General features: G+C 28.4%; 2 protein-coding genes and 1 long non-coding RNA gene across 3 annotated transcripts; 1 reads left to right on the top strand and 2 right to left on the bottom strand.

Annotated features, from left to right (window-relative positions):
• Nucleotides 1-2221: 2221 nt before the first annotated feature.
• Nucleotides 2222-4291, bottom strand: LOC101258976 (AT-hook motif nuclear-localized protein 26-like). Its single transcript, XM_010326303.4, has 2 exons — nt 3222-4291; nt 2222-2968 (listed from the first exon to the last, which is right to left on the bottom strand). The coding sequence occupies exons 1-2, from the start codon at nt 3760-3762 to the stop codon at nt 2550-2552; spliced, it is 960 nt and encodes a 319-aa protein (XP_010324605.1). The 5' UTR covers nt 3763-4291; the 3' UTR covers nt 2222-2549.
• An 8774-nt stretch (nt 4292-13065) lies between these two features.
• Nucleotides 13066-14394, bottom strand: LOC104648612 (uncharacterized). Its single transcript, XR_742590.4, has 2 exons — nt 14220-14394; nt 13066-13649 (listed from the first exon to the last, which is right to left on the bottom strand). It is a non-coding gene; the product is annotated as an uncharacterized lncRNA (long non-coding RNA).
• A 3082-nt stretch (nt 14395-17476) lies between these two features.
• LOC101243731 (ACT domain-containing protein ACR8) lies at nt 17477-22261 on the top strand. Its single transcript, XM_004244535.5, has 7 exons — nt 17477-18918; nt 19194-19239; nt 19586-19700; nt 19796-19863; nt 20061-20627; nt 20928-21032; nt 21144-22261. Exons 1-7 carry the CDS (start codon nt 18836-18838, stop codon nt 21504-21506), a joined length of 1347 nt encoding a protein of 448 aa, XP_004244583.1. The 5' UTR covers nt 17477-18835; the 3' UTR covers nt 21507-22261.
• The last annotated feature ends 4052 nt before the right edge of the window (nt 22262-26313 follow it).

Below are 26313 nucleotides of genomic sequence, written 5' to 3'. Positions count from 1 at the left end.
AATAAGAAAAGAGATTTATTATATTTCTTAGTAAGTAGAGAAATATAAGTATTTTACTAAACTATTTTTATTAAATGGTTTTTAGTATTAGTTTTTGAAAAATAATTTAGAGAATTAGTATTTAGTGTCGAGGGTAAAACATGAAAAAATCTATTTTAAAAATAGATGACAAAATGAATCAGAGGAAGATTAATACATATTAAATGTAGTTAGGGGCGGCTCGACGTGATTGGGGGTCTAAAACGAAATTTTAATTTGAGGCCTAAAATATAAACAAATTTTATATACTTATTCATTCAAAATTTATTTTTCTTACATTATTTAGATAAAAGTTATTAGTATTTTGATATTGTTTTTCAGTTATTAGTTTTACGTAAGATTTTATCAACTCAACATTGAAAAACATCCTTTCACTAAATACAATTATTATATGAATTGTTAACATAATTCTATAAGTAATAAATTGATAAATATTAAATGAAGATAATAGTTAGAACCATATAATTTGACACAAGAAGTTGATGACTTGATATATCGCATTTTAATATGTTTGTAGTAATGCTTGAAACAAAAATTTAAAAAGAAATAAAAAAGAATTTGTAACTCACTCTGTCAACACTTTTTACTATTAATTCTTATTTTTAACAAAGTACAAAAGAAGTTAAAGTGGGTAAAATAATATATATTTTAAAAAATTATACTTTTTATCATTTAATAATTATTTTTTTATATAAAAAATTTAACACAATTTATTCATTCTTGATAAAATTTGTGGCCGCCAAAATAAAAATCTTATTCTCAAAGGCATAGAGCCGGCATTGAATGGAGTTTTTAACACAATAATAGAGTTTATCGAACCACGGTTCAATCTCTAACTTCACCTTATAGATATTCATTATCTCCAAATCTCGAACTTTTCAACTGATTATATTTTAAGTAAAGAAGAACATCAAATAAAAAGGATTTACTCCAAGGGTCAAACATAGGTTTCCCAATTCCAAATCCTTCAACTTTCGATTGAATATTCGAGCTACCCTTACGAGAAAGCAAAGCCATCATATGATAAATTATAAACGATACTTTCAGAGACTCTTCCCGACCCACTCAAAACTAGTACATATAAGAGGAATTAGTCTAAATAAAACATATCATTGCGATAATCACAATGAATATAATTTACGCAATGTGAATTCTGTTCAATGCTCTCAGTAAGTAAAGTAAAAATATAAAACAAAAATTATATATATATATATATATATATATATATATATAATATTCTTTATTTATGAAATTTTGAACTGTTTGTTAACTAGACCTCAAATAAATCAACTAAAAATATTATTTTTTTTAAAAAAAAAAGACAATAAGTCAGAGCAGAGCTGGTAAAACGTTACAAATGCTTTTGCCTCGAGAAAGAACTTCTTCAGTAACTGTGCACGTGCAAACCACTGTCCATATTCAGACTCATGTCTCCTTATAAAACCCTAAATTCTATAACTATTTTTATTGACAAAAAAATAATTTTTTTTTGAAGAAGTAAAAAAGATACTCTAAAATGAAAAATAATGTTGGAAAATAAGCTTATATAAACATTTTACTAGTTACTATTTTCTCGGTCTCAATTTATATATCAGTAACAAGATATTCGATCTCTAGTGTGCAATTTCATAAGTAGAATCTGAAAATATAAATCGTGTGTATACTATATTTGTGCGGTAAAAAGACTTTTAGATTGACTCCCGATTTAAATAAAACATATCGAAGTAGGTTTGGGGGGGAAAATACCATATTGAAGTTCCAATTTATTTGTCACAATTCAAATTTTGAGAGTCGAATTTCTTAACTTTGAGTATAAAGTCGAACATAAAACAGATTAAAGGAATTATTATGTATAATTCACATTAAGAAAGTTAAAAATCCTAAAAAGAATTATGAAAAGATTACGATAAAAATAAATTAAATTTGACTCTCGAAATCTGTATGACAAACTCAATACATTGGGATGAAGAGAGCTCTATAATTGCCAAGTACCAAAAAACATGGTTATTACTAGAACTCAATAATCATGATTATGGAATAATAATGTTTTAAATGAATCTCACACAATTGATGGGTTTCATAAATAATCATATGATACTTTTTTTTTGGTTGTTTTTGTTAGAGAAGAGTTGAAATTCATTTATTATAAACTAATTTCAAACTCACCAAGAAACTAACAAAGTTTACATATCAAATTAATGACAAACATTTCATATCATGTGATCATAGTCAAACTCACAATAGAAAAACCTAAATTCAAAAGGACCTAAATTAAAGTGTAATGTGACTAAAAGAAATTAACAGTTATGAAGAACTTAATAAAATGACCAAAACAACAACACATTCCTAAGAATTATTGTAAACTAAATAGAGATAATTTCAACTAATTAAAGGTCACGACCCTCAAATTTTGGATCATGAACATATATGATACAATACTGGAGGGTCGTGACCTTAAACAAGTTAATCAGAGAAAATTATTACCCGGCCCTTCAACGAATCTCATCTAGTTAGAATGGAGGTCGACCTGTTGCCCAATAAGCCTCAGAAGGTAATTGCACATTATTGAGAAGATTAGGTGGCATTCCATGAAACAATGAAGGGTCGCCTAATAATTGTTGATGTTGTGGTCCTCCTGGAGCGACTGTCGCTCCAGGTGAACCTAGTGAACCCCCTTGAACCGGAAGTTGGTTCGAATCATCCTCCTCTAAAGGAAGTCTTTCATAAGCTGCATTGCTAAACGAAGCCGCCATAATAACAACCGGACCAGATGCCATAAGAGACCCTACCACACAACCTCCCACCACCTGACCTTGTCCGCCAGCTAAATAGATAGTCAACCCTGAAGCAGCTGGCGGAGCTGGTGGTGGGAGAAATGATCCTGCTAAAGATAATATCTCAAAACGTCCATGGAGGGTTGCAATCGCACCTGATAAGCCCAAAAAAAAAGGTAACATTACCAAGACGGTCAGGGGTGTAGCCACATAGTGGGAAGGGTGTCCAATTGAACACTCTTTGTCGGAAAAAAATAACATACATTCAAATAGGAATGATTAAATAACATATTTTGGACACCCTTAACATAACAAGCTGCTATTTCTGAACACCCTTTAAGAAATTTCTTGCTTCGCCACTGAAGATGGTCATAAAAAAATCAAGAAAAGTATATAAAATAATTGTACCTGGTGAAGCTGGTTGTCTTAAGTTAACATTTGTAACATTTCCTGTTCCACTCATAATACAAACTCCTCTTTGACGTCTTCTTGAAAAATTTGATACACTTTCCATAATATCACAACCATCAGCAATTTCCATAACATGAGTTCTAAGGGCATTTGCACTATCTCTAGTTATGATGATAGGTGCTTTTGGCTTATTTTTGGATCCAGCTGGTCTACCTCTAGGCCTTCTATTGAACTCTCCCTCTCTATGGCTTCCGTTAACGCCTAATTCATCCGTTGATTCATCAACATTTGAGTCATTGTAGTTGTTGTTGTTGTTGTCGTTGTTATTGTTGTTATTGTTATTGTTGTCTTCGCGGTCTCTCTTTTGGCCGGACATGTTTAGGCCACTTGTTCCACTTTGCTCATCTTCTGAGCTATGTTGGAATTGAAGTTGTTGTTGTTGTTGCTGGTGGTGGTGTTGATGGTTGTTATTGTGATGTTGTAAGTTGAAATTTCTCGTGTGGAAAGGAGGGGGGAGAGAATTGTTCGACGGATCCATAATCTAATTTTTTTTTTGGTTTAATTAATTCTCAAAGAGACAGATCTAGAATAGGTTCAACAATAAATTCAACTTAAACACTAGATACCTATACTTTCAGATCGAATCACTTATACATATATCAAGAGAGAGAGAGAGAGAAATGAAAATGGAAATATGTCTAATAGATCACATCCATCTAGCTACTTTTGACCAGTTTGACTCTAAATTCTGAATTTGCGTTTGATAATCTGTACTTATTTTCTAAGAGAGATAGATTGATGGAAAGAGTGAAAGAGAGAGAGAAAGAACACTAGAGTTTGGAGAAAAAAATTAAAGAAAATGAAAGTACAAGAAAGGAAAAGGATGTAATGATTTGAAAACAAAAAAAAATTGTAATGATTTTATTGAATTAAAACAAAAAAATAAAATAAAATCACTTTGTTTGCTTAGTTTTTTAGAAGAGAATATAAGGAGGAGTTGAGTTAGGGTTAGCTAATAACTTATCTTTGAGAGAAAAATAGGAAGATTTAGATTTTAGATCTAGTGGAGTTTTTGCATATTTTTGTTTTGTTTTTGGTTTTGCTATGCTCATGGACGGTGCATTGGTCCCCCTCACCCCACCCCCTACCCCACCCCACCCCCTAATATTATTTAATTTGAGGTTTGATCCTTATCTGAACCATGCGTGAACATAGGATGTTTTTAAAGAGTGTATCGAGCTATCCCTCGATCACTTTACCTTTTATAAATCAATAGTGAAAAATGATTTTATTGTATAGTTAAAAAATGTTTACATAAATATGCGGATCGATGATTGTTCATATAAGAATATGACTAGTAATTTAGAAAATACGACATATGTATTATCTGTTACAACGGGTAGAACATTGTATATGTCGATAAATAAATTAGGAAAAGTTAATTTCTATATATATAAAAAGATGAAAAATCATATATAAAATCAATGAAAAATTAGCGATCTACATATATATAAGGAATATCAATTAATTTAAAATGCGTTTTAATTATATGAATGTACTTAAAATATAAAGAACTTTAAGTAGTAATTTTCAAAAATTAATTATTTTTTTATTTGTATAATGTGTTAGCATGAGATGATTTTAAACGAAGAATAACATGATTAATGAACCTGAATTTATATTTTTTTACTTTCACTTATGTTTTACGAAGGAGCAATTTGTTGTTATTTATTTGTTATAATAGATTAAAATACGATTACATTTACATGATTTTTTTATAAATATAAATAAATATTATTTGTTATATAGTATTAATATATGTTCACTCCTTTTTGACTTTTTGTCCATTTCCCTTACCTAGTAATCAATAAACTTAGCCTTTTTTCTTCATACGTTGTTACTTGATTGGTTAAGGTTTTCTTAAATTTCTTTATAGCATGTTACATTTAATGTTGTAATTCCTTTATTTTACAAATTTGGTGTTCTTTGTTATTCTAAGTTACATATAGTAATTGATTATTTTTTTAAAAAAATAATTTATTTTAAATTACTTGACCATTTATTAAATTAAATTAAATTAATTAATTTTTTTATTTATTCTTATAATTAATATCATTATCATGCTTAATATTTTCATAATTTATATTTGGAAGTTTAAAAATATTAAACTTTCTAGAATTTATCTTTTCAAAGAGTTCATCAAATATTAAATTGATTGTTTTGTTTATGATTTTTTATGTATCGTGTAAAATAAAAGGTGGTCAGTTATTATGGGAGGAGGAATATTACTTTAATAGTCAAAGAATAAATATTTATATAGTATTTTTTTTTAAAAAATAAATTATTAATAGCATTTTTTGTATAATTTTAAAATATGTAATTTTATTTTGAAAAATTAAGAAAATAGAAGTCCATGTTCATATCGAATAATAATTAGTATGATCCTCGTATTTAAAATGAAGTCAAATAAATTATAACGGAGGAAGCAATTTCTTTTTTTTAAAGAAATATAGACAGTTCAAATTAGTCCATGTTGCTAGTTGCTTGATTTCAGTTGATCCTTTATTTATTTTTACTTTTTAAAAAGAAAAACAAAAAAAAAGGACTTAGTGTGGTGGCTATGATTGGCATAGCTTTTATTTTTTTTTCAGGTTTTGAAATACTAAAATAGAAATTAAATTTGAAACTTTTAGTGTGTATTAATACAAGAATTTTTAGGAAATATATTGTTGGATTTTGTTTTACATGAAATTTTGAAGGTTCATTTCAAATGACAGCGTAAATTTATGATTATCGTACGAATTTATGATTCTTGGAGCTTTCGTTATGTATTAGCGCATGAATTTTTTTAAAATATTAGCATAGCTTAAAATTTGGAGGGACCATCCTTAAAAAATTAGGTTTTGTCATGATTGATATTACTTTTATTTTTTTTGGAATTTCAAGGTACCAAATCGCAAAAATATGATTATTAGTGCTTTTGGTGTGTATTAACACATGAATTTTTTGAAAAATTATTGTCAAACTCAATTTTTCTTTAAATACGGAGGATCCCTCTTGAACTTCTCCATGATCGGTATCGTTTCTTGTTTTTTATCTTTCAAGTTCTTAAAGCGCGAATTCATCATTATATATTCAAGTTTTTAGCATATATTTGCACATAAAGTTTTTAAAACTTATAGGCATATTTATTTTTTCCTAGGATCTATCCCAAATGTCCTAGACTTCACCATAATTGACGTCCTTTTTATTTTTATTTTTTACATTTTGCGGTCTTGAAAATGTAAATTCATTTTTTACCGTGTATTAACATATGAATTTTTTTAAATTTATTTTGCCTAAACTTTGTTTACTACGAAATTCGAAGGATCCATCCCAAATTAAGTATTATGTATTAATTATTTGGTGTAAAGAATTATTTTCCTTCTTGATATTTTATTTAATTAGTTATCGAAGATTATTGCTTTAATTTATTGTGCAAGTCATCATTTCAAGTTTGATTTAAACTTTGCTTGTTACACGTTAAGTTTGGGGTGTTTTTAATATCTTTTTTATGAAGAGTTGCACACTCGTACAAGAGTTTGAGATTACTTGCTATGCAATGTGAAAGATTTGAAATGTATTTGAGTTGATTTAGTCAGATAAGATGAATATTTTTAACGTTGTCAATAATTCGAAAATGAAACTATAATTCGCATGTAAGTTCATGAATGTTTTTAACATTGTAAAAAAATAATTTTCATATCCTTTCGTAAGTTGACACGTGTCTAAATAAATCATGAACCTGATATTGTGCATGAATTTATGTAGGTTTTGTGGAATTTAGGGGAAAATAGTTGAAATTTTGGACAAAACATGAATAATTGATTTAAGCAAATAAGCAGTGGGAAATTAGAGACAATGCAAAAGGACAATTTGTTTTCAATAATTTATGAGGATGATGATCGAATAATTCAAATATAGTGATGATATAGGTAGAGGAAAGAGGCAATTAATTAATTAATTAATTAAATATATTGATTTTATGTGAACTCGATAGCTGTAGATGAGTGGATATACGAGTTCAATTGAATCATAACATTTTTTTTAAAAAAAATTACTATTCATCAAATTAAAATTCTAGCTCGCTTTGTTTATAGAACTAGGTATTCTATATATTAAATTTTCTTGGCTATATAAAAAAGCTTATCATTTAAATAAAATCAAATTTTCAATATAGTATAATGTTTTTTTTAAACAAACTGTGATCCCACGATGAAAAGTCATTGCCTGACTTTTAGAATAACAAGTTTTCTTAAGATGAGGTGCACATGATATTTTTAACGAATTACACATAGAAATGAGATAGAAAAGTGGGAGAGTTTTGTACGTAAAGCATAATACAAATCCACATGATACATACGTTTTTTTTTTTCCTTTTGGGACTCAATGTGACATAGCTCAAAAAGACAAATTCATGCGCACTTGGGCCCAAAGTAGACAATATGTTCCATGAATTTGGGATATGACAAATATAGTATAAGAGACAAAACATGACGCGCTCCGTAATAGAGGGGGGCCGAGCGAGGACGGGTTAAGAAGGAAAAATAGTATAGGCTGACAAGCTTCTAAAAAAGATCTACATGTAACACATCAATTAAGCAAATCTTATAAACATACAAATTAGAAGAGGAAAGTGAAAAATTTTATCAGACACCACATAAGTTCACATGATATGTATATACATTTTATAGTTCAAAAAATATCGTATAAGCCAAAAGACATATTCATATAGACTTAAAATCAATATAAAAAAAAAAAGAAGAAGAGATAATTAGTACCATAAACTATATATATGAAGGACTAGTTACATCATAATGTCATGATTAAAGGATTGACAACAAAATTACATATAAAATAAAGAGATTAATATTAATTAATGCCGACCAAGGTCATAGAGTATGCTTTTTAATTTGTTTCTTTCTTAAACGGTTACTCCACGTAATTGGGAATTTCCAAATAACATAGTTTGACTACAAATTTTTTTTTGGATAATAGTTTAATATTAATTAATGTCTTTTTTGTTAAAATTATAGAAACAAAGAACCATTATGGAATATGCTTAATATTTTATTTAACACTATATGTGTGAAGAAAAAAAATGTTTTTACAAAGTAAATGTCAAATTTGGGTTATGAAATAAATGTCACCCTCTAGAACTAAGGGGATGTTGTGATCAATAAAAGAAAATAAACCACAGAAGTTTCTTGTGTTTTACTATAAATTATACGCAAAATTTAGCTTATAAATTATACGCAAAATTTAGCTTATAATGATGAATATATCGATATTTTCTATTCATAAATAAAAATTTTAAATCCATTGGAAAGATTTTGTATACAAGTTATGAGTCAAATTGACTTTGGTTTAAAATAAATATGGGCATAACATATATCTATACTTAATTTTAATTGTCTATTAAATATTTCAATTTTAAATATGCACATATATTTTAACTTATCGCACATTGTGGTCAGTTGGATACTTCAACTAGTAAAATGATTATCCAAATATATGTCACGTCAGTATTGGGGTGTCTACGATACGCGATAGCAGCAAGTTTAAGATGTTTAGTTGTCAATTCAACACTACAACTTATAAAATAATCATGCAGACACCTTTAAATTTTATACGTCATTTCAGCATTAAACATCCACGTAAATACAAAAGGAACGAGTTAGAATAACTAGTTATCAGTTGAGATTAAATTTCGTAGGTAACCTCAAAGTTTGTTTAGACAGAGTCAACTAAAATCAAATTTAAATATTTATTATCGTGTATTATGTCAAATTATTTTATTTTTAAAAGAATAAAATAAATATAAATAATTAAATTTTATTATGATATAATTTGTAAGTTGAACACATGGTGCATCTGCCCCATTCTGTCAATAAATATGTGCAAAGAGGCGAGTTTAACGCTGACACAATTGAGAACTTGAGTCATGTGGTAGGATTCTCTTTGTATCCTAATTATCGCCTTTTTTTTCGATATTCGATATATATATTTGAAATAAAATTAATTTATAAAAAAAATATAAATTTTTCTATAAATTTGAGTTGATTATTAATTTGTTAACTTAGTTTATTTTAGTTCATAAAATATCGAGTTAATATGTAGCTCAAATTGATTAATGGAAAATTTTGTCAAATTCTTTTTAATTAATTTGTTATATATTAGCTATAGTAGAGGAAAAATATAGTTTTATTAGGTAGTAATTTATTATAAAAGAAGAAATAAGATAATTAAAACTTAGTAAGAATTCGATGAATTGGAATTATGACCCTTTCTAAAGCACATTTCAAGTCTATCATTTCAATCAAAGTAATTTATTTTGATATATTTTTTATTGTTATATCGAAATAATATTATAAAAAATGATTTTTTTTTAATTTATATAATATAGTTTGAATTTGATACAAAATTTAATGAATCTGAAAAGTATTTGTTATGTTTTAAAATGATTTCTTAAAGTAGATTAATTTTTAAAATAAAATAATATTCTATTCGTCCATCTTTATTATTCTCGGTTGGATATTCAACAAGATTTGTCTAATTTATAAAACCAACGAATGATTTATCATTTTATGCCTATTTTACCCTTGCTTATTAAATAGTACTATTCATTTTTCAATATTTAAATGACTTATATTTAATAAGAGTGATTTGATAAAATTACCTCGATTATTTACTCCTTAATTCATATGTCAAGTTAACAGTAAACAACTATTATTGGACATGTGGACTAAATTTTTGTAGACATTTTGCCAAATAAGTGAAACTCCACAAAAAGTTGATAGTTTCACTAAATATTTATCAAATAAAAAAATACTCCCTCTGTTAAAAAAAATGTTTATATTTTCTTTTTAGTTTGTTTTAAAAAAATGATCCTTTTTCTTTTTTGGCAACACTTTAATTTTAACTTTCCACGTGGCATGTTTAAGACCACAAGATTAAAGGGCATTTTGGTACATTCGACATAACTTTAATTTAAAACCACAAGATTAAAAAAGTCTTCTTTCTTTTTTTAAACTCCATTCCAAACCAAATCAGGTCATTTTTTTTAAACGGAGGAAGTATATTATTATTATCTAAATGGATTAAAAGAAAAAAATATATCATATTAATTAAAATAGAAGAAGTATAGTATATGTTATATATGAAGTATTACTTTCCTAGAAAATATGTTTATTATGATGCAATATTGTTATGATGATGAGAATAACTAGTATACGATGTATATGATTATAATAACAATACAATATGGAGGCTAGTTTTAGTAGAATTCTTGTATTTATAGATTGATGGATAGAAAATACATGTATAATATTTTTATTTTCTTTATATAGGAATTATTAGGCATATGAGTTTGTTATCTAAATTATTATCAAATATTTATCAAATATCTTAACTATCAGTTATTTACTTTTCTTATCTAAATTATCATCAAATATAATTAAAATATATCTAAACTATCAGTTGTTTACTTTTCTTACTTGAACAATGTCGATATTACATATAAAAAAAGGTGAATATACAATTGATATTTGAGATACTTTTCAATATAACATTTAGTGATAATTCAAATAGAAAATTCACACAGCTGATACTCAGATATATAATTTAAAAAAATATTAAAGTATATTTTTAACTTTTTAACTCATATTAATACACAAATACTTAATATATATATAAAAATTAAAACTCTCTAAATTGTCATGCTTTATTATTTATAATCTTGAATACAATTTATTTATATAAATTACATACTTTTGTAAAGCAACTTTGAGAGGTCAAGGAGACTCATGCACATGCAAATTTGAGGTCTTCAAGATGAAAAAAAAAAGAAGAGTTTTTGAATCTTTCAACACTTACATGTAGCCAATAATAGGTATTATGTGCTCCTAATTCTTGTCTCAATTTTATAAATATATTTGTCGTTTTCTTTTCACACTAATCCTTGTATTTTACTCTTTTTTTTTTATTTAAAATTTTACGAGTTATTTATCACTTTTTATCAACAACAGATATCAAGTAACTCTATTCACTAAAATTAAGATAAATAAATAGAATCACCTATTATTTGTAAGATTATTGAATTACAAACATTAAATGCGAATAAATTTTATTATATTAACAATATATTGATTTGATTAACTGAAAAAAAAATTAAATCTAAGAAAGTAAAAAAGTAAAAGGGTGAGGTATGCATGTGACCATTATCTGTTGGGAATCAATGCAATCATCACTTAACTAATTAATCAGTAGCTTTGTTAGTTTATTATTAGCACTAATTTCAATTATATTTGCTTCTTTTCTTAATTGTTTGAGTTGTTTGTCAAAGCTGTCCCCTTTCCAAACTCCAAGAAGATGCTACTTTTATTGACAAATTAGTTTGAACAAAATCTATTTCTTTCGATACTTTCTCTGTTATAATTTGTTTATCATATTTTGAGTGGTCATCCGTGAAATTTACTCTTTGATGCTCATAGCACAAGTTGTAACTAGTTGAGTCTCATTTGGAGTCAACTAAGTGTTTGACATGTTAATGGACATACAATACGAGGTGTGACGTAGAAGACGCGATAGAGCTGATGCAGATCTATGAGGGGATGAGGGTGTTCCCTCGATAAAAAATTATATTGTATATATGAGATATTTTCCTCATTTAAGACTTGCTTTATTGAATCTCTATCAATGGTACTCCTTTTGGTGGAAGGTGTTTAGACTATATATATGACGCGACACGAGGTTAGATTCGGAGAGCATTGGCAAAGTTAGTGAGCTTCGTTGGTTTTAAAAATGATAAAATTAGTCCATAAAAATATAACCTGGTCAAGTCGGGAGGATCGTTGATCGCCCATTTATTAGCTTAAAACATATTTTCAATGAGAAATTGGACTAATATGTAGACCAAATTAACCAATTTTGATGGGCATACAAAAAGCCCACTGGGCCTTTGGCAAGCCCATTGAAACTACACTTAACTCTAGCAAAATGAAAGACTATTATGTACAACAACAACTACATAATCAATGTAGTTTCACACATGTAATTCGAAAGAAATAGTGTATACGTAGATCTTACCTGTGTTGTAATCATCGCTTAAAACTAATTAATTGACACTTAAAGTTTAAAGTTGTCCCTGTACAAGAAGATGCAATTTTTATTCACAATTAATAAATTCATTTGGAGATTAAGTGTATTTATAATTTAGATTGATGACTTTACATGGAGACTTTTATTTATACTTCATTGATAAATTTTTTAATTCATCGTATAAAGTTAAAGCTAAAGCTATCGAATTCAGATGGACTCATAAATTTTACGATAAATTCAGTGGCTAATTTGTCGAAGGCCCAAGGAGTGTCACGCCACCCATAGACTTCAATGAAAACACTATGTATATATGTATTAGGAAATTACGCTCCAAATGTCTTGTCTTGAATTTTTGTCAACGCTTAGTAAAATAATTTTAAAATAAGGGACAAGGTACAAGTGCCCCCTCAAGACTATGAAAGATTTCTCAGAGACGTACCTTAACTAATCTAAGATCCTATTACCCCTAAACTTATTTTTTGTATAATTTTGTACACCTTTTGGCTTACGTGGCACACTCCGTGACTCCACTTAAGTGAGGCAAGATATTTGGAGACCACGTAGGCCAAAAAGGTGTACTATATTACTAAAAAAAAGTTTGGAAGCGAGAGGGGGGATAATAGGACAAGGTGTGTCTCTGGAGTTCCAGTCATACTCTAGAGTACTAGTGCTTTATAAAGTTAAAATAGTATGAACAATTAGATTGCCAAGTAGAATAACAATTGATCAAAATTTGCCAATGGCAAAGGGTAATAGTTTACTTACAAACAAATGTAAACTCCACAAATTTAGGAACTTGCAAATTAAGAACACATGAAAATGAAATAATAAGGAAGATCAAAATAGAGATCAATTCATCACTAATACTCAATTCTATCTATTTTCCTTGAGTTGTAATGGAGAAAGCCTTCAACATTTTTTCTCTTAATAGGACTCATGTTACTTCACTTGGTTGTGGCTAGCAACTTAGCCATGACTCACACCAATACTACCACTGAATTCTGAAACCCCACATTTCTTACTTCTCTTGACCTGAATCACAACAGTTTCTATGGAAATTTGCCTCAAGAAATGGCACGTTTGCATCGGTTAAAGGTTGTTATGCTTGGTTTCAACAACTTCAATGGGGAGGTTCCTTTGTGGTTCTCCAAGAAATCATGTTCCTACATGCCACACTAGTTACTTCAAAGCATAGATCCAAGATGAGAAAACTACTTGCTCTAATTCTAACGGCTGGAATTGCATTTGTATTAGCCTCCATCGCCTTTGTGATTGTATGGATAAGGTCTATAATAGGTAAAAGAAAGCAAGAAGTCGATTCAGCGTATGTTGTCTCAACAAGAGGAAGAATTTTCATACTACGAATTGATCTGACCAACTGATTCACTCAGTGAGAGTAATTTGATTATATTCGCACAACTACTCCCTAGAGTACACGTCCAATGGGAGCCTCGATAAGTGATTATATTCGCACAACTACTCCCTAGACATCAACCATCGACTAAGTATAGTGATAGATGTGGCATCTCCATTGGAATATCTACACCACGGCTACTCATTGCCCGTGATACACTGTGATTTGAAGCCTAGTAAACATAGGTTTTTTTGTTCCTCACAATGACACAGTCTAGTTGAGCAACACTACTAGAGTTACGCTATGCACTAAATCATTCACACAACAAAGGACTCATTCAGGCAATTACACAAACACCTTACGTGCAACAATCATACTGATTCGAAATTAGAGTATAAAAATCATTCACATAGCAAAGGGATTCATTTAGGCAATTGAGCAAACATCTTACGGGCAATCATTATGATCAGGAAAAAACAGAGAGGAGCTGGGGAGATTCGTACCTGATTTAGCTCCCACTTTTTTTTTCCACTTTTTCGAAATTGTGCCATGTATTTTACTTTGGTAAAAAATTGATCGACATAAATTATAATGCATTATTTAACTTGGCTATTCTCCGAGACATACATATAATTTTGAATAAAACTGAATTACATAATGGTCATATGAGATCAAATTATTCAATTATATTAAGTTTATATACTTATAGGTTGATTCTTATATATTATGTTAATCCGATTTGACCCAATATTTAAAAATTTTAAAGTATTTAAGCGAATTTTAAAATTTCAAATCTATACTATACAAGTGTACAACGAGCTCGATCTAAGAGGTAAACTTCTTGCTTTCGATGATACGGAGTTAGATCTCCAATATGAAAATTACAAATCTAAATCATTAGGTCGCCGTGAAGGATAAATTGAATTTTTTTATCATATTTAAAATTCACCAATTATAATTACACGATAAAATATTATTTTTCTAGCCACTTTATATGAAAACATAATCAACATCACCGACAAATATTGTTATAAGATAATAAATACTTTTTATATTTCTTAACTAGAAATTTCAAATTCAATGCATAAAAGTTAAATTACCTCTAATAAAAAATATATATTCTCAAAATTAATTTTTGCAAATTAAATTAGGTATACAATATCAAATAAAAATATAATATAGGCAATTTATCCTAACAAAAATATTATTATCAATTCCTCAACTCGAATATTTAACATATAAATTAGATGGAAAAAAACATGGCTATAACATCCACATGTTTTATACATTTCAATCAAGGAATATAAAAATCATTTAAAATAATATGGAATCTGAGCTGGCATCCACGTGTCAAGTATCCACATAAACCACAAATTGTGAACTTAATATTCCTAATAATAATAATAAAAAAAAAATTCCTAATAATAATAATAATAATAATATTCCTCTTACCCTTTGGTTTCTTATAAAAGCCATTCTAATTGTGGATGTTCTTTCTTTTGCCTTTCCAAAATTCTTTTTTGCTATCCACAAGCAACAAAAAAATATTTAAAAAATACATGTCATAATTTTATGTGGATAAAAAAACATCTTTTTTACAATGCTAACCATGCCACCTCACTAGCCTTTTTTCTCTCTAAATTGCAAAATTTGACTTTCGGAAATAATAATGTTTATTATCAAAAATAATTTTATATTTAAGATTTAAATCTGATATCTTTATTTAATAATGAAAAAAATATTTATCACGTTATTATAATTTTTGGTGATTATCGAGCAAACAACAATGTCACTTTCCTTTCCTTTTTTCGATTTCATATCTGATTTTCAATCGATAGACTGTTTAAGACTTAACTAATATGAATTCACACTCCATAATAAATATAACTCCGTATAAGAGTTTTAATTTCAATCTTCTATTTTAAAATAAAAAAAATATTTATCACTCTGCCATAAATAGTTATCGAGCGAACAATAATGCCACGTCATTTACCGCCGAATCTTTTAAGTAAAGCGGGAAAGAGAACGGCCGCAACTACTTTTAAATTGTTGTTGTCTTAAAGTTTGAATTTTTTATTTTTTTATTATTATTATTTTAAAGTTTGAATTTAAATATGAAAAGTAGCTTTTACATGAGTACAATTTTTTTGAGAAAAAAAAGCTTTATATTTTTATTTTTTTTTTAAAAAGCAAATTTAAGCACTTGCTTATCTTTTTATATATATATATGACGACATATATGTAATATAGGTAGGGTTCATCCATGAAAAATGGTCATATAACTTTTTTAAAATAATTTTAAATTTAAATTTTTGAATTACAAATTAAATTCTAAATTAACATCTAAACATTTCATATTTTGGATTGGATATTGAATTTGGAACTTCGATCACTATCCATAAATCCAAATTTTTTGTCTTTATATTTATTGCTAAAAATTAGACATAAATTTATATATCTAATATTCTTTCTCTCGATAAATGATCATTACTTGAATGAATATTTTATTTAGATGATTGTGAAAGGAATGAAAAATTGTTAATAATACAATTTAATATGAATATTTTTATTCGAATGTTCGATTTTATATAAAGGGCAAATTCATGCATTTATAGGCTCAGATCGGAAGAATTCAAAATAATTAAATCGATTAGTTTAAAGTCACGCAAACTTAAGATAACCGACATATTATTAGGATTGGATTTGAATTTTTAATTTAATAATTTGAGTTATAAAAAGAGCTTGAGAAAATAACGTGATTGCACGTAAATTTTTAAAGTAATGCTCGTGTAGTTGTATTCCATGACAAAATTAAATTTGATTAATTCTATAGATTATAAAAACATTACTATAATTAAATTGTTGACATTTTGATTTATCAACAGGCATGAATATGTTCTCTCTTGATGTTTTTAAAATACTATAAAAAAAAAACTAAGAATTTAAATTATATATTGTGATAATAATTTGTTAATTGTCAACGATAGTAATTTTTATTTTATTTTCAAATTCTGAATTCCCTTCTAAATAAAATAATTATATTTTTTTAATTATTAATTTATAAAATATTGTAAAATAATATAATATTATGGGACATGCAAAAATCACACACCATGATATGTCCACCAAACACCTAATTAATTAATGTCATGTTTTTTTTAGTAATTAATTAATTAGTGAAATGAATTTAGACTGTCTAAACAAGTCAATGACACAGTAACAGCATGAAGCATAGCATATACATATATAATAAAATATATATTATATTATATATAGTTAGAAATAGATGTGAAAGTACGTAATTAGTACATCTTAAACCAATAATTAATTCGTACATGTTACAAAAAAAATATATAATACTCCGGATATGCGTTAATTAGTTGTTATACAAGTAATATTATTTATCAACTTTAAATAACAAAGGTCATTTCTGATTAAAATTCTCATGTTCAAATCTTATGTATAGAGTCGTCATTTATATTACAAACTTTGTGGCGTGATTTAAAATTTAATCGGATTTCTACACGTGTCATCGAATTTAAAAATTAAAACTTTGCCCTGGTTTATATTGATGTTATAGTCTCGTAATTTTAGTCGATAATTGTCTCTACTTAACTCTCTTGTCTTATTTTGTCTGCCTTAAACTAACGATATCTAGTGTAAATTCGACTATAAATTTTTTAGTTCTTTTTAAAATAAAATTAATATATTTTAAAAAAATCTATTTGTCAAAACAACTTTGATAATTATTTTATTTTTTTATTTATTTTTGAGATGAAGTGTCCCTGAGCTGACACGTGGGTCCAAATCCACGTCGATTTAAGTGTACTTTCTGTATTGACAGTTCACTTGATTCTAAATTAGTGGATAGTAAGTAAAGCAACCCATTTAAAATATTCCACGTGGCATCTGAGGTGGAAATTTTCCCCATCAAAAGTCATTTATGAATTATGATCTAAAAATTATTTAAATTCTTTTTTTTGCATTAAATAGGATATTATAATATTTTATTTCAAAAAAATTATATTTCTCTTTTGTAGCGTAAAAGATGTAGTGATATGTAATTTACGCTGTTCAGGAATATTATTGGAAATAATATTTTTATATTCGTAAGATAAAAATAAAATTACATACACTACAATTTTTTTCTATCAATGAAATAATCCTGAATATATTATTATAATTGTTATCATAGAAAAAGATGTGAAACTGAGTATAATAAGCCAATATGTCACCATTTGTATTTTAAGTTTTCAAATCAAACTTTCCATTAGGTTAAAGTAGGTAAAACAAGATCAGTCGCGATTTAGTAGTCGAGGTCTAGAATGATTTATTTTTTTCACTTGTAAGGTTAGATAGAGTTATTTGGTACCACATGTAACGAAAAGGTGACATACATTTTATGAAATTAACCTAAATACGCGTAAACTAGTCCAAACATCACAATTTCTCAATTTTTTTAATAATAAAAAAAAAAGATTAGGCATGGCATGTGACATACTCACTTGTACACACCCTTTGCTAGAGTCAAGACCTTGATATATAAAACTATTTAATCAAAAATGTCAAATATAATTTTTTTCCATAGTCAACTAATTCTTTAAAATAAAATAAAATAAAACATTGTCAAATAATTAAAGTGAATAATTAGGAAAAATAAATAAATAATACTCTATATAAATAGGTGTATGTATGTACAAAGAATACTCAAGGTCCGTTAATGGTGGAATTGAGCTGTTTTCGTGAAGAAATTTTCTCAATTACTGAAAAGGGGTTCTAAAATTGTTTGTTTTGAAGCCAAATTCTTCTTCAATTTCTTCATTTTTATCATTTTTTTTGGGTCTTCGGTGCTGAAGGAAATTCTAACTGTTAATGGTGGAATTGAGCTGTTTCAGTGAAGAAATTTCTCATTTATGAAAAAGGGGTTTTGAAATTGTTTGCTTGAAACCGAACCCACCTCCATTTTCTTCTTTTTGATCTTGTTTTTGTCTCTGTTATTGAAGAAAATCCAATTTCAGTGAAGAAATTTCTCATTTCTGAAAAGGGGTTTTTGTAGATTTTGTGAAATTTATCTTTTTTTTTTGGTCTTTGGTGCGCTGAAGAAAGTTGGGAAAAAAAAATGAAATTCAACACAGATGATATGGAGTGGCCTACTTTTTTGGATGAATATGAAAAACTTGTTTTTCGAATGACTATTCCCAGGTTAGCCTCTTCAATATTCATCGAAATTCTCCGGGGGCTCGTTTGATCATGAAAATTTTGAATATTTTTAAAAAAAATATATAGTAATTTTTGGTTTCAAATTGAAAAATGATATTTGTAATTTGAAAGTTGTGTTTGACCATGAATTGAATGAGTAATTTGGAGTAAAAATAACAATCTTTTTGGTGTTTTTTCATATTCTTGAATTTGATAATTTTCCATTTTTGTTTGAACTACTGCTTTTTTCTGATTAGTCTTTGTGAATTCTACTGCAGGGTAATGATCGATAACGCTACTTCTTCAAATGCCACCCTTGTTAAGGTAATACGCCTTTGTTGTGATCTTGGAATGTTTTTTTTATTGAGTTACCTTCGATTTTCAACTAGTCGAGGATGAGTTTATTTGAGTTAACTCGTTAAATGGTCATTCAACTAAACGTTATTATGTCAGAAGGCGACTATTAAGATAATGACTATACATTGTGTGAACATATGAGAAATCAATATGAGTTTAATTGTAGTCCGTTTTACCACTAATTGTCAAGTTAGCATACCCTTGTTTTCATTCGGATTAAGAATACAAGTTACATAGGTGAAGGATTTATGTGAAATGATAGTTAAGTAGTACTAACTAATCTTTACGAATTTTATATCGTGATCAAGTACAGATAGATAGCGCGAGGAAACATGGGATTCTTCTTGAAGCCGTTCAAGTTCTAACAGATTTGAACCTTTCAATAAAGAAAGCTTACGTCTCTTGTGATGGGCGGTGGTTTATGGATGGTGAGCTGCTCAATTGGTTCGATGTTTTGGTTTGAGAGGATTTTTAGTGAATGTTTTATTGATTCTTTGACATTTGAATCCATTTTGATCTGCAGTTTTTCATGTTACTGACTTGGAAGGAAACAAGTTGACGGACAAAGGATTCATCAGTTACATCGAACAGGTATATAGTTATCATTTTAACAGTAATTCTGCTACGTGGATCCTTTATTTGCCTTGATATCAATTTTCATGACATGCCCGGGTATGGCTACTTAATGGAGGTTTTTCAAACTATACTAAGATTTTGTTTGACGTAAAATATGAAGATACCTGAGGAGGTTTTATACTAAATCCGAACTTTTTGCTAATGTTAAACAGTCACTTGGGACGATTCATTATGCAAGTTCAAAGAGCTATAATGGCTTGACAGCTCTGGAACTAACTGGAACGGATCGAATTGGCCTTTTATCGGAAGTCTTTGCTGTACTGTCAGATTTACAGTGCAATGTAGTTGAAGCTAAAATGTGGACTCACAATGGTCGTATTGCCTCCCTGATACATATTAAGGAAAGCCAGTCGGGGTACCCAATTGAGGACTCGCAGAAGATTGACAGAATTGAAGCCCGTTTAAGGAGCGTGCTTAAGGGGGATAATGATGTTCGAAGTGCTAAAACATCAGTGTCTATGGCTGTCACGCATACAGAAAGAAGACTTCACCAAATGATGTTTGCAGACCGTGATTATGAAAGAAAGCCAGTGATTAGGACTAGCAACGATACCCCGAGGGTATCGGTGTTGAACTGCTTGGAAAAGGGTTACTCCGTGGTAAATATTCAGTGCAAAGACCGAACTAAGCTGCTATTTGATGTCGTTTGCACGTTAACAGACATGCAGTATGTTGTGTTCCATGCCACAATTGATTCAGCTGGGGACAGGGCGTACTTGGTATATTCCTTTACTTACTTATCTCGCGTCTTAGGCATAATACATAACGCACACTCAAACTTGGCCTGGACTGATGAGTAAGCACTCCAACTTTGAGTACGCAGATCTAGACACCGTGGGGACGAGTTGGGAGTGTTTAGTTGTCAATTGAGACAAAGTTTTGAGGTGTTTAATGTGCATATTCAGAGTTGGAGTGCTTCCGGTTGAAGCCAAGTTTGAGCGTTTGTTTATGTACTATGCCTTTTCTTAATAATATTCAGTAATATGCATTTGCTCATGTTTTTTTATATCTCGTCTCAGGAATTCTTCATTAGGCATACAGATGGAATCCCTATTAGTTCAGATGCTGAAAAGCAACGCGTGATTCTATGTCTACAAGCTGCTATTGAAAGAAGAGCATCCGAGGTATTCGTCTGCTTCTCTCTTTTACTATCTGAAAAGACACGTTTTAACTATACCTTTCGTAAAGACTGTTTAGAATATTCTTCCAACACAGTACTCCAATTCTGATCACAGGGAGTGAGACTAGAGCTATCCACGGAAGACAAACAAGGCTTATTGGCCGATGTAACTAGAACATTCCGAGAAAATGGTCTAAACGTGACGAGGGCTGAGATATCAACCACAGGGGAATCAGCTCTAAATATATTCTACATAACAGATGCGAGGGGGAATCCAGTCGATTCAAATATCATTGAGTCTGTTAGGGAGGAAATCGGATGGAGTAACTTGAAAGTGAAGGAATTGCCATTGATCAATCATCAAACGGCTGATAGAGACGAGCCTGCAGTGGGTGTAGGTGGGGCTATGTTGTTGTCACTTGGTAGCATATTTAGAAGGAATCTTTACAGCTTGGGGTTGATCAAGTCGTTTTCTTGATGCCACAAAAATGAATCTTCTCATACCAACTTACCAAAAAGAAGAATACGAGAAGTTCATATTCCTCCGAATTCACACTCTGGAAGCCTCAACGGACACCTAAGTTCGAGTGGCATGTACATATAGCTTAAGGATTACTGATAAAGTGAGTGATTCGTTGTTCAAGAAAAATGCATAGCTGTTGGAGAATCTGATACACACCCTGGTGGTATGTCTAAAGAGTCCGAGCAACATAGAGTGGATGGTATTGGGGGCCATTTAGCATTTGAAAGATGTGATAGGAGACAATGCCTCAATTTCAAGCAAGTTAAGGTCGTTTATATGAATTTCCATTGTCCATGACACTCAATTTAAGCATGCAAGGGATGGGTATGCAACGAGGACGCATCAATCTTGAAGCAACTCGAGATCAACTACATGAATCTTCACTGTCTATGTCGCTCCCCTTAAGTACATGGTGAAGGGCTATACTCGAGCAATTTGGGTTCGGCTTATATGAATCTTCACTGTCTATGTCGTTCCATTTATATGCCGGCATGGAAGCAGGTAAAAGGGCCCACAAACAGTGATATTTGTAAATATCCACATTTTTATATGCAAAATCTAATGTTTGACTTCATTTTCTTATGCTTATCAATGCCTGTCTGGATGTTATCCATATGGTTCTTAAAGGAAGAATATAGGAGTATATTTTATTTGGTGAAATTCAATGTATTCCATTTACTTGTGTCAATAGAATTGACATACTTTTTAAATTTGCACTATTATATATGTATCAAAAACAATAGATTTGTTCCAAATAATAGAGATAATAGAATTTCAACCTCAAATTAATCCATAATGTTAAAAATCATGAAATCTATAATCATTGGATATCATTATCAAGCAATTAAAATAAATGCCTCCAAATAAATCTTCTTTTTTTTTTTTGAAATTTTATTCATTTTGGGACATGACAATTTCCTTGAGAATCTTATATGCTTGCTTCTATCTTTATCCAAAACTCAAAAATTCTTTTTTTTTCTTTTTCATCTACTTTTATGGAGTAGATAATATTATATTAAAATATTTTTGCAAATTGACCAATAAAGATTTTTTAAAAAAGATAACTCTTTAATTTTTTGCAAATATTTTTTTTTTGTAGGTGGATATTGCTTCTTACTAATTGCAAAGAATCTTTTAGATCCCTCAATTTGGCATCTTACAAATTCATACCTATAAGTAACCAATTTTTTTTCTATAATTGACATTATTATTAATAAGGGCATAATTTGAGTGCGACATGTGAATTTAATCGAATTTTATAATTTAAATTTAAATTTATATTAATTTAATATGTATAAGTTGTTAGTATCTTAAAAAAGTGAATACTTCAAATTTATTTATTATTCTGACTCGATGCCTAGCTAGATATACTATTATTATTATTGTAATAATAATAATAATAATAATAATAATAATATTTTGGCTGATGTATGTATAGGTTTTTATGTATAGAAGGGTATCTTCTATAAATAATGTTCCAAAAGCATGCTTTTGTCTCTTCTTTAATTTGTTTTGTTTAATTGTTCCAAATTAGTGGCTTTCATATGATTTCTCACATGTCAAATGTTATATTCTTTAAACACACAAAAAAAAAATTCCATCCTTTTCTAGACAATAGTAAATCGCCTTATGAATATTGTTTAACAAAGTTAATTATGATAAATCTTATTATTATAAATTCATATAGTAAAAAGAAATCAATTGACATATTTGTAATTGAACTTATTTCAAACAAAGAATTAATCTTGGTATTAAAATTCACTCAAATGGGACCTACATTAATTTCACCTATAACGTTTTAGTCGCGATTTTTCTCTGACTCTAGGTCTCAGCCTAAGCCTATGAGAAGTGGGTCGTGACACACTAGTTGTTTCATCTTGAATGCGTCTAACTAGCTTTTCGCCTTTTGGATTTTTGATCTATTTATTTTCATTTTATATATTTTTTTTATTACGAGAGATCTTTATTTTTACGCCGTAAAGAGTCAATTCTTTCTACTATATCACAAACATGAATTTTAGGATAGATGCATTTTTAAACTCAAATTTGTTTGTGGCTTCTGTTATAAGAGTTTATTGGACCTAGTTTCATCCAATTGGCCCTCATGCATTACTGGCCCATCGAGCCTGTTATAAAAGCTCTATTCGAAATATCTTTTTAATGATCTCGAGTTTAAATTCGAAAATAAAAAATTCTAGTAAAGCGAATTTTCATCTTTAATGAATTTTACATGATATAAATCTTAATTAATCATGCCAGTAGATATCGGTTTTCAGTCTTGTCTTCGTAAATCATTATTATAAAGTTTCAAACATCTTTAAAGAGTTTCATCCAGAAGTTTTTGAACTTTCATAATGTATTTCTTAATTATATGACTAAAATGTGATTTTTTTTTTTGAATTTCACACCTTGTTTAAATATTACTATATAGTTCTTATATTTGTCCAAATCATTAATTATAGAAAAAATTATATATAATATTAAACTATTAATTTAAATTAATTGCTCTTAATATCATTTGATTTAATTGTGTATCCCATAGTAAACTGTTGTTATTTTGCCTCTCTCCTAATGAATTTCGCGCGCCACTCTCGTTCTCGTTGGCAGTCTTGCTCGCCTCTCTCGCTTCTATACAAATACAAATGTATAGAAAGTGTTTGTGTTTGTATAAAGCGAGAGAAAATTGTATATATACATATATTTCCGTTACCTTCTCCCAGATCTCACTCGCCCACTCTCACTCGTCTCTCTCACTTTATACAAAATCAAATGTTTATTTTGCGTTTGTGTTTGTATAAAACGAGATAAAATTGTATATACAAATACAAATGCATATATTTTTGTCTATACACTTATGATTGTACAAATACAATCTTTTGTGTCCAATTTTCTTTTGTCTTTCTCTCTTTCTCACTTTATACAAATATAAATTATACAATTTATTTTTGTATATGTATACTGAAACAGAAACAAATTATACAACTGCTTTTTTTTTTTTTATATGTGTATAAAAATATGCATATTTATATTTGTTATAGATCGTAATTATGCAAACTATAGATATAACAATACAAATATAATTTTTATGTTTTTTGTAATATGTGAAAGATAATCTAAATTATACTTCACCAGGCTCCATTTTGGGTCAATCCATGACCAAATGGTTGGACCTCACTTTGTTGGATCAATAACATGCATGCTTTAACCAAATCTCTTGTGCAAGAAGTAGTGAATTGTAGCTAACAATATTGTTTGTCTTGATATTTTTTTATCACTGTGGAAAAATATTACTAAAGAGAACATATAGGGTGTGTCTGGTACGAAGGAAAATGTTTTTCTGGAAAACAATAGATTTTGGACTTATTTTCTCATGTTTGGTTGGTGAATAAAAAATATTTTTCGAAAATGATTTTTAGTGTTTGATTTATGAATGAAAAATATTTTTGAGGAACATCTTTTATTTTTACTATAATATAAAATAATTTATGAAATTAAAAATATTTTTTGAAAATAATTTTTTATTGGGTGGTGGTGATAGGGGGTGGGGGGCAGAGGGAGGGGGTAGGAGTGAAAAAATAAAAATTTGAAGTTTATAGTATTTTTAAAAAATAAAATTATTTTTTTGGGGATTTGGGGGTGGGGGTGAGGGGGCTGGTAGGGGTGGGTAGGGGGGCTGGCCGGAGGGGGAGGGGGAGAGGTAGGAGCTTAAAAATAAAAATTTGGAGTTGAAAATATTTTTAAAAAGTAAAATTAATTTTTTTGGGAAGGTGGTGGTGTTGGGGAGGGGTGCGGGGTGGGTGGGGGGGTGAGGGTCGTCAAAGATCGGGTGAAAAAATAAAATTTTAAAATTGAAAATATTTTTTTTTAATTGATGTTTTTCCCAAAAAAAAGTAATTTGAAATTGGAGGAACTTTTGAAGGGAAGTCGTTTTCCTTAATTTTGAAAACGACTATTAAAATATTTGTTTCCTTACAACTATTAAAATATGTACAAGGTAATCGTTCTACCATGACTAAGGCATATAAAAGAAATATATATATATATATATATATATATATATATATACATACATATATATATATATATATATATATATATATATATATAATTTCCCTTTTATACTTGAATTTGAATTTTGATTTTCTACGATTTATTCTTACTCTATTGACGGTTAAAGTTCTTTTTCTTCCTTCCTAGTCTTTTTCTTTTAAATAATAATAATAAAGTTGGGATTTTAAGTGTTAAAACTTAAAAAAGTCCTTTTTTTTATTTACAAATCCGACTAATTCAGATTCATATTTATTTAAATAAATTCGTTTTGTGTTCTCATGTGAAAGAGGCATTCCATGTCAACATTTCTTCATAAACTCAAATTTGATACCTATGATTAAATATAAAGTTTTTTTATTTACCGCACAATAATTAAAAATTTTTGTTATAAAAAATATTCACACGGAATGTTCCACTAGACCAATTAATATAACAATTATTTTGCATATAAATTTTTATCATTCGATCAATATGATTAAACAATATGTAGTATCACTTTGATTGTGACTCAAGATTATGAATAAATTTTTTCTCCATTCACTTTTATTTGTTAATTATATTCAAATATATTTTTGTTTATTATTTTTAGGAAATCAAGAAAAAAAAATTCCATACTTTTCCTTCCATGTTTAATCACTTAATCACAAAATTATTCATTAAGATTTAAGTCAATTATATATTATGATAAGTAAAATATTAATATTAATATTTT

Source organism: Solanum lycopersicum, chromosome 8 (assembly GCF_036512215.1).
Source record: "Solanum lycopersicum chromosome 8, SLM_r2.1".
In the NCBI taxonomy this organism is placed as follows: domain Eukaryota; kingdom Viridiplantae; phylum Streptophyta; class Magnoliopsida; order Solanales; family Solanaceae; genus Solanum; species Solanum lycopersicum.
The sequence above is the reverse complement of the archived record's forward strand: the minus strand, read 5'-3'. Positions and strand labels throughout refer to the sequence as shown.

Bases quoted from the DNA above. Each gene is read 5' to 3' on its own strand.
- LOC101258976 (XM_010326303.4), bottom strand. From the start codon at position 3,762: ATGGATCCGTCGAACAATTCTCTCCCCCCTCCTTTCCACACGAGAAAT. The intron at 2,969-3,221 runs GTACAATTATTT...TGGGCTTATCAG, and splicing joins AAGACAACCAGCTTCACCAG to GTGCGATTGCAACCCTCCAT.
- LOC101243731 (XM_004244535.5), top strand. From the start codon at position 18,836: ATGAAATTCAACACAGATGATATGGAGTGGCCTACTTTTTTGGATGAA. The intron at 19,240-19,585 runs GTAATACGCCTT...GATCAAGTACAG, and splicing joins CAAATGCCACCCTTGTTAAG to ATAGATAGCGCGAGGAAACA. The intron at 21,033-21,143 runs GTATTCGTCTGC...TTCTGATCACAG, and splicing joins TTGAAAGAAGAGCATCCGAG to GGAGTGAGACTAGAGCTATC.